Genomic DNA, 13,373 nt, shown 5'->3' with positions numbered 1-13,373 from the left:
CCACAAGATTGGCTTAGAGTAGTAAAATAAGTCTCACATCGTCTAATACTTATGAATGTCGCTTCATGAAGAACCTTAATGAGAAGGAAAAATATGACAAATTCTAAAATTTGGAATAGTCACAGTAAGGCTTATATTATTGGACTGGCTAGACTCAAGGCCTCCGTTTGGTTCGAGGTTAAGGAAAAAGTAGCTATTCCAGGGATAGAGTTAAGTTCAGGGTTAAAGTGGGGTTAAAATTTTTTTGTTTTTGGTTGGGGGTTGAAGTTAGTCTAGAATAATAAAAAATAGTGTTTGGTTAGAGTAGGTAGGATAAGAAGATAATGATTGATAAAGAAGGATAATGATTGGTTGGAGTAGGTATGATAAGAAAGATAGTGAGTTATTATGAATAGAAAATAGTGCTTGGTTGGAGTTTGATGGAGTTAGGTGGGGTTAGCTAACCCGGAATAATTTATTTGAGGCAGGGTTAGGTGGGGTTAACCCCACCTATTTTTTTGAGGTGTTTGGGGATAAAATGAAAGTTAAGGGGTTTAAGGGATTATTTCACACCTTAACCCCCAACCAAACAAGGGCAAGGAGTTAAAGAGAGTTATGTGGGTCGAACCGGCCTCTTGGACTGATTGCTAGGCCAAGTATGATTTGATCAATCAAATTGGAAAAAGGAACTTTAAAATTCATATTGACATGTTTGAATAGGTGATCATTCAACTGGTACATTATCTAATTGGTTCCGTTTTGAATTTTGATTGGATCGAGTTGGTGACGTTGCCTGATTTAATTTTGTATACATTATATTTATCACATGGCTACAGTGATGTTCTTTTTTTGAGCGGAATGGCCACAGTGATCTTCGGTATGGCCACAGTGATCTCCGGCCTCTATAAATGGCACCTCTCTTTTCCATCACCCAGCATTCAAGTTCAAGTTTCACCACTCAAGTTATTTATAAATGGTGAGGTCCTGATACTATGTATAGGTGCTTGAGATTATATATAGATGATTATTTATCATGATGTTATCACACTAGACTTAAATATTATTTGTTTCTGTAACTTTTTACATGAATAATTAGAAAGATAAGAGCCACACATATTAATCATCTTTTGATGCGCGGAAGTGGTATTTGAAGATGCTATGGAGTCTTTTTTGCACAATAATACTTAGGTATTTCTTTCTTTGTGTTTATATTTAGGCTGGACTTGTCAAGCTTGGACTATGGGGTGGAAATAACGGAAGTGCTCGTGATATCGATGGCCGCCCTACACGCCTGGCAAAGATTGTAATTCGTGCTGGTGATGCAATCGATTCTCTCGCATTTGAGTACGTCCAAGACGGGAAGACATTTACGGCTGGCCCGTGGGGCGGTTCTGGAGGAAAATCCACCATGGTATGATTTTTACTTTTTAAAACATTTTCGCATAAAACTTCAAGGCATGATTTTATTGAGCAAATTACCAAATTTGAATCATTTGTCTCTTCAAATTTTGCTCATTTTGATTCAATAAAAAAGCCGGGCCGGGCCGGGCCGGGCCGAAACATACATGGATAAAATGAAAAGTAATACGCGCTTAATTAAATATAACTGCATTAATTCTTGGCCTTTTGTATGATAAGTATAGCATTGTACTCCAGTTAGGGCTTGGGCAAAGTGAGCAACTTCTAAGCCCAAGCGTAGGCTCTTAACTGAGTTCGACCTTAATTAGGCTTTAGATGGGGCTTGAGCTCGGCACAACCAAATCTGGCTCGATTTTCGACACTTTTATAGCAATTTTTCCAGCAAATAAGATTAATCTTTGTAAATCAACACATTTTATTCTTTTTGTAGATTGAATTTCAACCCGGCGAGTATCTGATTGCGATAAATGGCACCACCGGACCATTAGGGGTCGTCTCCAATTTGGTGAGGTCGCTCACTTTCATCTCCAACGTTCGCACTTACGGGCCATTCGGAATTGAGCATGGAACTCCCTTCTCCATTCCTGTTGCCAACGGTCGCATTGTTGCCTTTTATGGACGCTCTGGCATGAATCTTGATGCAATCGGGATTTACCTGCTGCCCAATTGATGTTTCATTCTCATGCTCATCATCTTCCTCGAGGACTAGGGGTTTAGTATGGCCTCATTTATTACCATCCTGCGTAACATTTCATAAATAGAAGTTGATGAGCTACTTTGTTTCTGAGAGAACGACGATCGAGACTATTAATTGGAATGCCTTTGTTCTTACTGCACGATAACAATTCATTCATATTATGTTTTCACTGCGAATGCGTATAATTTTGTAACCAAGTTACGTTTACTTATCTCTTTGAGCTCTTTAATTATTTGGGGCATGTTTTGGAAACATGGAGCAATTGACTAAAAAAATATAAAAAATATTAAAGATATTGATGCATTTTTCTTGAAGAAAACTAAGAAAAGGTCGCTGCATAACCCGGTAGTTGAACCTCGACTTACTGTGAGAGTTTATTTATTTTTAATTTTGATTTGTATTCTACAAATTCATTAATGCATCGTCATGTATCGAGTTAGTAATCAACTGGGAGGAACAATGTCAATAATATATAATAATAGATAATCTCTCTTACCTGAAAATAAAAATAAAAATAAAAACTTCCTGGAAGAGTTTGTGGACAAACTAATCTATTATTCTCTTATAAAAGTCTTTTAGGGTATCTTTAGTCATCAATAGAGCTAGGCTGTGGTATACTATCGGTAGCACGGAGGTTTCCGTGTTACCAAATTATTTTTAATGATGCAACTTCCAAATCGACGATCGGCTTCGTTAGACTTGATCTATACTATTAAAGTATTTGGATACTAAATTTCATAATTTTTCGGCATCATTTACTTATCAAACGAGTAGTCTAAAAATGAACGGTTGAAAATAAAAACCTCATAAAAAATGATGATAAAAGACTTAAATTTAAGATCAGAGTTATTAATCTAAATAGTGAATAAAACTTTTATAAAAAATTTAACTAATTTCGATTCTTTTACACCATTAAATTCACAAACTCATCACATCTACCATTAAAATTATCAATTTTGAGACCTTTTCATCACTAGCCAAATGATGGCGAAAAATTATGAAATTTAGTTTCCAAATATTTTTAATAGTGTAGATCAAGTCTAATGGAGCCGATCGTCGATTTGGAAGCCGCATCATTGAAAACAACTTAGTAGCACGGAGGCCTCCGTGCTACCGATAGTACACCAGCCTAGCTCGTCATCAATATAGACACACACATATATATAATTGAGCTCCTATACTTTTAAAAGTACCACGTCACTGGTACTTGTAAGTTTTCAGTCTTTGAATAATGGGATATGTGGTTTAGATGACAGTGATTCTCTAGGGTTAAGTGAGTGGTTGGTTGAATGTAGACAATGTTGAGAAACTTGTTACTGATTGAATTAAAGGATTCCACAACAGAGTAATCATTTGAAAATGCAGATTAAAGAGGAAATCAAATCATGACAAAGTAGCCTATTTGGATCATCATGTTCAAGGCAAGAAAAATTAAATTAACTAATTATTATTATTATTATTAAATAACAATTACTTTGAGATGATACAACAGTTAAATTAACTAATAATTATTATCATGCCATTTTTAGATATTTAAATTAGTTGCCCCGTCGTGACTTTGTTACAAAAAAAGTACAAAATTAAAGTTTAATGCCCCATTTGATGTAGGTTTTAAAGTTCAGTAACCTCCTTAGGATTTGATTAGATTTGTAGTTGATATTCCAATTGCATAGAAATTAATATTTAAATCTAGAGATAAATCTAACTATATTAGGATAAATATTTAAATCTATTAGAGATAAACTAAATATATATTATTTAGAGTAGAAATCCTAATTATATTAGGATTGGGTTTCGTTCTATTGTAAATATTATATAAGCACCATATGAGTTGCTTTTGGAAGATAGTGTGACAGAGAGAGCCTCTTAGGTGGTGTGGTATCCGAGAGAGGGTTGGCCATGGTCGCATGCATCTAATGCATGGGTGCAACCAACGAGAGAAATCTTTTAGGTTTATAAAAAAAGAGTGGAGAGTGTAGGAGAGATTTAGAAAAAGAGTTCGAATTTGAAGCTACTCTGTTACAGAAGAGGAGATAGGTAGTCTTCTCTTATTTAATGAAAATTTTATTTTATCCGCATATTTTCTATTTGGTTTTCTCTCTTTCGTGATTGTATCATCTTTTACTGAGAAGACATATTTATAATAAAAATTCGATTCCACCATTTCATTGCGGAATCCTACCATTCGGTATCGGATCAACAACAGGTGGTATCAAAGCCGGCTTCGAATTCTCAAAATCTGATACCAGGGCAAGTACTAGATTCCCAACAGATCTAATTGAAATTAAAATTCAATGACTTGATTGACAGAAATGAAAGTTTAATGATCAATGATGTAATTTATCCCAAAATTCAAAATAAGCTATTCTCATCGATTTGTTTACAATTATCACGAACTCTTCTAAATTAGAGTTTGATCCCTAGGATAAAATCAAATTTCTTCACCCTTAGATAGTGAAATTTTGATGGATTTTGTAAAGTAGAACCAGCAAAAAATAGAAGATAAGTTCGGCGACTTACTAACCTGACACATGATGATACATTAATGAATCTATAGAATGTAAATCGAAATTAAAATTAAATAAACTATTAGCACTGATCATAGTAAGTCGAGGTTTAACTATCGGGTAATATGCTGAGCAGAATTGGATAGGATTTAGATGAGAGATGAAAAACATGGTTCAAAGGTGCAAAGTTGAGTTTCTATCAAATTCTTCGCATCGACTGTGCTTTCGAAATCAATCGTTGTTTGCTCTAAAATTATAAAGGGTTAATTTCGTACAACTCTCTGTAAACATATTGAATAGTATATATATCTCTACAAAATTCAAATTTTTACATTTTTTTCTATAAAAGTACAGTGATATTCATATTTGCCCATCTGGTTTGTTATCGTTAGAGCACTGTTTATTTTTAATAGATGATAAGTGAAATGATATTTTTGTCACCTCAAATATGTCTCTCTAAAAGCCTCAACTGTTAGAATTATACAGAAATTTTCTCCCAAAAATCTCTAACGATCATTTATTTCTTTCTGCCATCACAAATAATATAAAAAGGGTAAAAAAAGTCAAATTATCTCATTTACTAACCATTGTTAAGTATTTTATTTATGGTTAAATATATTTTTCTAATGGATTCTAACAGTAAGGGTATATTTAAAAATGTTAGTACTTTTGTAGAAATAAATATGAAAAATTGAATTTTATAGAAATATATCTTTATTATTCGATATGTTTATAAGGAGCTTTATGCAATTAACTCAATTATAGATATTTGCACTTGATTGAATAACAAGAATGTGTGATCGAATGTAATTTGTAAATTAAGCAAGTGGATTATACATTGATCTTTCTTAGTTTCCTCCCAGAAAAATTGCATCAATATTTTTTTATTATTTTTTATTCTTTTGGGTCAATTGCTCGATGCTCCAGAAACAAGCCCCAGATAAATAGCTAGAAGTGATTAATTAGTAAATATAATTTCCATATAAAATTAGAGAAAACTTCAAATACCACTACTGTAGTTTTGCATTTTTTTTATTTTAATACCCCATACTTTAAAATGTATCAATTTAGTACCCGGTGGTTTTTATTTTTTATTTTTTTTATTATCCCTCCACTAATTTTTTTCGTTAAATCAGTGACAAAATTAAAATTAAAAGGTATTAAAGTGAATCTTTGATAAATCTAGATGGAGTATCTGAAGTTTTTTGTATATAATATAACGAAATATAAATGAGGAGCTGACGAAAAGAGAAAAATGAAATCACAAGATAGTAAAGTGAGAAAGTGCAAAACCACAAGGGTGGTATTTGAGGTTTACCAATAAAATTCTACGTTCACAATGAAGCCATAGTATGAACTAATTGTTATTGCATAGTAAGAAGAAAGACACTCCGATAGACTCATTATTCTTTCGTAAACAATGTGGCTTATCAACTTTTATTTATTGAAATAATATATAGGATAATAATATGCAAGGCCATACTATCTGCAACTTTATTACATATAGAGGGGGGCGCCGAGAAAGCGCCACATAGGCCACAGTTATACTGGGCTTTTAATATATGGATAGATATTACATATATATATATATATAAACCCGTAATCTTAATCCTCGGGGAAGATGATGAGCATGAGAATGAAACTTCAGTTACGCATCAGATAAACCCCGATCGCATCAAGGTACGTGCCAGAGCGTCCATACAAGGCAACGATCCGACCATGCGCAACGGGAACGGAGAAGCGAGTTCCTTGCTCCACTCCAAATGGCCCGTACGACTTATTAACGTTGGTGACGAAAGTGAGCGATCTCACCAAATTGTCGATGTCGGCGAATGTGCCGACGGTGCCCTTTATCTCAGTCAGATACTCGCCAGGTTTAAATTCGATCTAAAAAAGTAATAAAATGTGATGATTTAGAAAGATTAACATTACTTTGTTGCTAAAAGTTCCGAAATAAAAGTGTTGGAAATGGGCGATTTTACTCGACTTGACTTGTAAGTTGAAGTCTTGGAAGTTTACAATATTTTTAGCTAATTAATACATCCTTGGTGATTAATACATCATCGAGGATTTAAAATCTCGAAGATGTTTAAAAAATAAAAATCATACCTTAGTGGGGTCTCCTCCAGAACCACCCCATGGGCCGGCCTTAAATGTCTTTCCGTCTCGATCATACTCAAATGAGAGCGAATCGACCGCATGACCGCTATGAATTACAATCTTCGACAGGCGTGTAGGGTAACCATCGATGTCGTGAAGAGCTCCCCGATTTCCACCCCATGTTCCAAGCTTGACACGTCCGGCCTAAACAAAAACACAAAGAAGGAAATATCCAAATAGTATTGTGCAAAAAAGGTTCCATATATAGCTCCTTCAACGACCACTTCCGCCCATCAAAATATGACCAACAGCTACAGCGACAAATATGTGTGCTCTTATCCATTGAATTATTTGTGTAAGAAGTCACGGAGATAGGTAATTAATATTTAAATTTAGAGTGATAACATCATGATAAATAATTAATTATCTATAGTCTCGAGCACCTATAGTAGTAGGATCTCACCATTTGTACGTCACTTGAGTGGTGAAACTTGAACTTAGAATGAAAAGAGGCGCAGTAATGGAAAAGAGATAAGCGCGTTTAGGTGCTATATATAGAGGCCCAAGATGAAAGTGACTATGTTATACGTATGATTTATACAAAAGTAAATCAAGCAACTTCACCAACCAATCCAATCAAAAGGGGCCAATTCACTAATATACTAGTTGAATCACCATTCAAACGGATCATCAATACGGGTTTTAAAGTTTTCCATCTTCATAGATCAAACCGAGCTGGCCTAGGGACTGGATCAAGGTGCAATTCAATTCGATTTTTAAAACATTCGTAAGAGCACAAGTACTCAGTTGACTTAAGCTGAATCTCGTACATGTGGCTTAATCATGACACTAAAGTAAACAGATATTGTTAACTACCGTGCACTGATTAATCGTGACTATGGGTATAGTGACGATTGATAAATTGTTTGATTCCAACGTTGGATGATGGGCTCCCTCTTTCTCTCTATTTTTTTTCTATGAGTAAAGATAATGTGATGACCCGTATTCTTTGGCTCGCTTAACTCTCTTAACTTCTTGAGTCTAACCACCGCCTAATATTATAGCTAGGCTAAGATGTTTAGTCTTACTATAACTATTCCAAATTTTGGAGGTATTATATTTTCTCCTCCTTTACGTCCTAGCTTCTTCATGGAGCGAAACTCACAAGTATCAGACAATGTAAGACTTATTTTGCTAACTTAGCCAACTTTGTGGAGAGTCAAGCTCTTCCCAATACTGTCGTCAGCCAAAGAGCCACGCTCTTGCCAGTTGTGTAACCTCGGCTCAAGTAAGACTTATCTCATACTTTGGTCTAGGGCTTAACTCCAATACCAATTATAATGTGCCGCTTTTTAAAATGGTCGCTCATCATAAAACTATTCTACTTCTTGACTTGTTTAACCTCTTAATCTCTTGGGCCTCATCACCCCTAAAAAACTATAGACGGGTTAAGAAGTTTAGCCTTACTATGCTTCATAGTACACTAAGACTCCGGTGATGCCACCTCGGCCAGCCTAACACCGATGTGGCCCCCGAACCTTGGCTACAAGCTTCATAACTCGACTCTTGAGGGCTCAAGCAACCACTCCTTGTTCGGCATAGCCGCTGTTTCCCGCCATCACCGCTAGTGACTGTAGACCCCAAAGGATGCTCTGAAGCTGCCCTGACATTCCCCGGCCTCCCCCATTGTCAGACTCCAAATCCTAGCCCGAGCTCACCTTGTTTTGGTCGCGGCTTTAGAAGCGCCGCCATCGTCCCCTCCCGCCACCGACCGCCATCACCTCTGGATTTCTTTCATGGCCTACACCCTCCTTCAACTCGTGCATGTGCCCCGAGGTCACAGGAACCTGAGTTGAGGTCTCCCAACTCCAAACCTAGCCGAACTAGGGTTTCTATCTACCAACTTCAATTTTTCGGCCATCTCTGATGCCGACAACTCGTAGAAGATGAGCACGGTTCTCTTGAGGAGTTGTGGACTTCCGTGCTCACCTTCATTGTAGTTCGAGAGGCCTCGGTTTGTAAATTCTACTATAGTGCTCCCAAAAACCTTTAAAACTATAGTTCACACGGCCCTGGCACGCTCCTCGGCCACCGTCTGCGCTTTGCACAGATCATTGAGACCTATCTATCCAAACCCTAATTTTATCTATATAATGCAAGTTTAAATGCAAATTGGCCACATGGGCTACTTCAGGTAGCGTGAAACCACTGCGTGTGACATATGGACTGATTGTCCTAGGTTCGATGGCCCTCGTGAAGTGAAACTAGGGTTTCAGAGTAATTATCAGCAAAATTGCAGATTAATCATGGGTTTTGGTTCGGGATTCGCGTTCAATCAACATGAATGAGCGGTATTTGTCGCCGTGACACTCCAATTGTCCCACATCGGATGGGAATGGGGTTGTCATTAGGTTTATAAGAGACTTGGACACTAGTAATAATAACTGGGCTTAAGCATTTTGGGCCGGTGGTTGGGCCCAACGAGTTATTGTTTCTAGTGGGCTGGGTCGTTACATTTGGTATTAGAGCCGGTTCACCAGCTGGACATGTGTGGCGAGTCTTGGCTGAGCCAGGGTCTGGATGACGGGCTAGCGAGACGAGTCTCACATCGCCTGGTGATCTTAGGCTGTGTGTGATTGGGCTGACAAGGACGTCAGGGCCTTAACGGGGGAAGTTTGTGACACCCCAATTGTCCCACATCGGATGGGAATGGGTTGTCATTGGGTTTATAAGAGACTTAGATACTAGTAATAATAACTGGGCTTAAGCATTTTGGGCGGTGGTTGGGCTCAACGAGTTATTGTTTCTAATGGGCTGGGTCGTTACAGTCGCCGAGCCTTGTTGGCTAGTTACCCTCACTATCTCGGTGTCCGGAGATAGATTGAGGGTGTTGGAGAGTTCCGGAGTCGAAATCGGCATTCCCAAACCCATTATGACTTAGTGTTCGTTAAACGCACGTGTTAGCGTTAGTTCATGTGTTTGCTACCCTAGCACCCAAATTCATGTGTTTCGGGGCAGTGGGTGATTTAAGGTGTGGATTGGCACTTTCTTGGACACTTTGTTTGTTTCGAAAGTGTTCCGATGAGGTTCGAAAAATATCGGCGGGTTTCTGGAATCGATAAAAGGAACCCACTTCTCGATAGATGCGGGATTGTGAGATTAGTGACTTTGGGTCACTTAGGGTTAGTCCTATTTAATAGAGTGAGTTGTGACTCTGTAGATCTTCTGTAGGTACGGTCAACGGTTAGGAGCACCTTGGAGTTAGGTGCCTCGTCGAATTCGGAGAGGTGCTCGATCCAAAATCAGTGTTGTAGTGCTAGCTCGGTGACATTCTCTCCCCTTTATCCTTTCCTTGACTACACACATTGCATGTTGAGCACTTGATCAACACTAGACTTCACTTACCAATTTTGATCAGGTGATTTTTTGTGGATTCGATCTTGTATTTCCGACCCGTAAGCCTTAATTATGTGCAGATGCATATGGCATGGAGTTATGTGCAAAGGTGAGTAAGTATGATGTGGCATTGCTCCAGTTGTTTAGACTAGCATGGCGATTGATTGGGTACTTATGGACTATTCGTCTAGTTGACGCCTATTGTATCTTACTTAACTTAACAACAGCGCTTGTTTATTCATCTATTAATAGTCGTAGTTTTTTTTCTTGTCATCATTGCTATTGTATCTGTTATAATTGTTCCTTATAGTTATTATTATCTCTTGTTTGCCGGTAAGTAAAGTTTGACTTTGTCGGCTTGCAGTACCCATTAAAAAATCTCAAGTTGGTTTCTTGTCCTCTATTTTTATAGACGACAAAGGCAGTAAGGATTGGGATGGTGCGTGAGCTTCGATATATTTAGTGAGCTCTAGAGGTCTCGTGCATATTCGTTGATTGACTAGGGTTATTTTATTCTGTACTCATGATTATTTTTAATTATTTATACATTAAAGTTGTTCAGTTAATTTGGGTGTTTGTTTTGAGCTGATAAAACTATGGATTTATGGTTTTATGGTTATAATTTTCGTTTATGGTTTCATGATAAAATGTTTTCTACCCATGCATTCTCGTAACGGATTTTCAAAAAACTAAGTTTTCGTGCAGAAAACAATTTTCAAAATAATTTTTGTTTTTATTGTATTCATAGATTTTTAAAAAAATAAAGTTGCAGAGTAAGAAACACTTTCAAATAATAGAATGATTGATGTACTGTACATTCGCATCATCTTCGATAAGAACTGCTTAGGTGTATGACAGGGCATGCATCACTTTCTCTAATGACTGCTTAGCGCTGTATGTGCATTTACATGTTATGATTGCTAACTGTTGGTTGTGAGTGGAATTAGTAGATTGTGGTACTGCAATAGGTGCTAAGCTGTGCAAATATAGGAGACACTCTATCAGTATGGACGGAGGAATAGTCGTATTTGTGGCATGTCTGTCCATTTCACGAGCAACGTTGTGTTTCAAAAAAAAAGGGCATATTTTCGCTCTTTGTTTTCAAATTATTTATTTTTTAAAAAAGTCTTTATAAAAAGAACCTCCAGGCATGATAAAGTGGGCAAGCTTAGATGCTATAAATAGAGCCCAGAGATGAGGATGACCTGGCGATACGCATGATTTATATACAAATTAAATCAAGTAATTTTTTACCAAGTTATGGATATTAATTAATCGGCCTAAACAAAATCTCACATGTAACTTAATCGCGACACTAAAATAAACAACTATAGCTACCATCTATATATGCTGTTCTTAATTCTACTCTCTCGCTGAGTTGGAAAACTGACGAAAGGTGTGTCACAATTGAGGGCCTGAGTCACTACACACACACACAAAAAAAGCACTCATTAATTGTACGGATGTTCTTTTGATGATAATTAAAAAAAACTGTTAGATGTGACTCGAAATTGATAATTAACTTCAGTACTTCAACTTTCGTTAGTTTTGCGGTGCAACATTTGAAAATAAATTTGTAAAAAAAAAAATGAATGTCTATAGCAAATATATCGGCTCGAGCCCGTTAAGAATTTTCTTTTCGTTTTCGCGCCAGAGGCGAAAGATCGATGGTTGTTATACTCTGAACTTTGTATTTCTATTTTTGATAGCGAAGTTCTCTTCTTCTTCGTTCGTGATTTTTTTCTGTAAAGAATTTTTCATGTAATATGTGTTAGTTTATTTTTATTTGTGATTTATTTTTTTTTTTTTTTTGTGTTTATCGTTTTTCGTTTCTGTTTGTACATTTGTCGTAACAAAACGTTCCTAAGCGTACCTACTATCTTAGTTAGTACTGATGCATCAAAAAGCGTCATCAAATGAACGATCTATATATTATATAAAAAATAATTTATTGAATGATAAAGTGCATGTATTACTTTTTTTAAATATTCTGACTCTTTAAAGTGTAGAAATATATTTCACCGATACACTTCAAAAGCATCAGTATATACGTGAAAAATCTTAATTTGCCGACAATTTCAAATGTGATAATTGATTATTTCCATTCAAGAATAATCGTTGGACTTGTTCGAACAAGCTCTGCTCTATCTCATATATTTTCTCTTGTTTGACAACAAATTCCTTTCTCATATATTTTCTCTTATTTGGCAACGAATTTGTAACGCAGATCATGATATATATTTTGCCCCAAACATAGGGATGGTTTGTACGTTCAAGCAATCATGCACTAAGTGTTAAAGCAAAGAAGCTACGAATTTGCGCAAAATGAGCTAGAGTAGAGAATGTCTTAGAACAAAACTGCAAAAAAAAAAAAGATTTTAAAAAATAATGTAAAAAATAAAAAAGAAAAATTTACGTGGTTTGCCCACTGTTCTACATTCAGAAACAAAAACAGAGCAAAACTTTATTAAAACCGAAGGCAAAATACAGAGATGATCTGTGATACAGAGATGAGCTAGAAAATAAATATATTTAGAAAAACTTAACAGTTGGAAAACAAACAAATCATAAAGATCTAATGAATTTCTTAATTTAAAAGTTACAAATAATTTAACTTAGGAATCAAAATTTGTATGTTTTGAGCTAATACAAAGAGAATAACAATTTAATCAATAATAATAAAAATCTTAAAGTGCGCGCATCTCCGAAAAAAAAGTTAGCTAGTTACTGTTAAACTTTATAAGAAATTAAGATCGTATCGTCTGCCATAATTTCGATTTTTATATTCGGATTGAAGACAACAATTCTTGCTCGTGATTCTTATTTGTTCATGATCTGCGAAAGAGCGCAGGATGTTTCGATCATAGTTAGTTAATTCGGATTCGGCAGAAATTCGGTACGGGTATAATTCGGATAAAATTCGTTTTTTAATTTTTAAATTTTTTAAAAAATACGGCTAAAAAACGGATGTGGTAATTATTCGGATACGTAATTTATACGGATATTATATGTTTACCAATTAAAAATTCGGAATCAAAAATTCGGTTATAAAATAAATATATAATAATTAATATACTATATATATTATTTTTATGATTTTTTATATAAATTAAATATATTCAATATTATAATAAATAAATATATATTAATAATATATAAAATTATGTATTTAGAAATATTAATAAATAATTATAAATTTATAAGTAAAAAATTATATATAATAAATAAATGAATATATATATAGAGAGAGAGAGAGAGAGAGAGAGAGAGAGAGA

At 35.5% G+C, this 13,373-nt stretch overlaps 2 protein-coding genes across 2 annotated transcripts in view; one reads left to right on the top strand and one right to left on the bottom strand.

Moving 5' to 3' along the window:
* LOC109719599 (protein GOS9-like) lies at positions 916 to 2,190 on the top strand. The gene is made up of 3 exons (XM_020246371.1): positions 916 to 955; positions 1,196 to 1,390; positions 1,829 to 2,190. Exons 1-3 carry the CDS (start codon positions 953 to 955, stop codon positions 2,066 to 2,068), a joined length of 438 nt encoding a protein of 145 aa, XP_020101960.1. The 5' UTR covers positions 916 to 952; the 3' UTR covers positions 2,069 to 2,190.
* LOC109719289 (salt stress-induced protein-like) overlaps positions 6,247 to 13,373 on the bottom strand; it is a 7,976-nt gene continuing 849 nt past the window's right edge. The window contains exons 3-4 of the mRNA XM_020245863.1: positions 6,712 to 6,906; positions 6,247 to 6,489 (exon numbers count right to left, since the gene is read on the bottom strand). Of these exons, the coding sequence (XP_020101452.1) occupies positions 6,247 to 6,489; positions 6,712 to 6,906 (438 nt within the window). The remainder of the gene's footprint in view (positions 6,490 to 6,711; positions 6,907 to 13,373) is intronic.

The sequence above is a fragment of the Ananas comosus genome, linkage group 13, assembly GCF_001540865.1.
Source record: "Ananas comosus cultivar F153 linkage group 13, ASM154086v1, whole genome shotgun sequence".
Lineage (NCBI taxonomy): Eukaryota > Viridiplantae > Streptophyta > Magnoliopsida > Poales > Bromeliaceae > Ananas > Ananas comosus.
This window is presented reverse-complemented; position numbering and strand designations above follow the sequence as displayed.

Coding starts and splice junctions, on each gene's coding strand:
- LOC109719599 (XM_020246371.1), top strand. Junction 1,391..1,828: donor CTGGAGGAAAATCCACCATG/GTATGATTTTTA, acceptor TTCTTTTTGTAG/ATTGAATTTCAACCCGGCGA.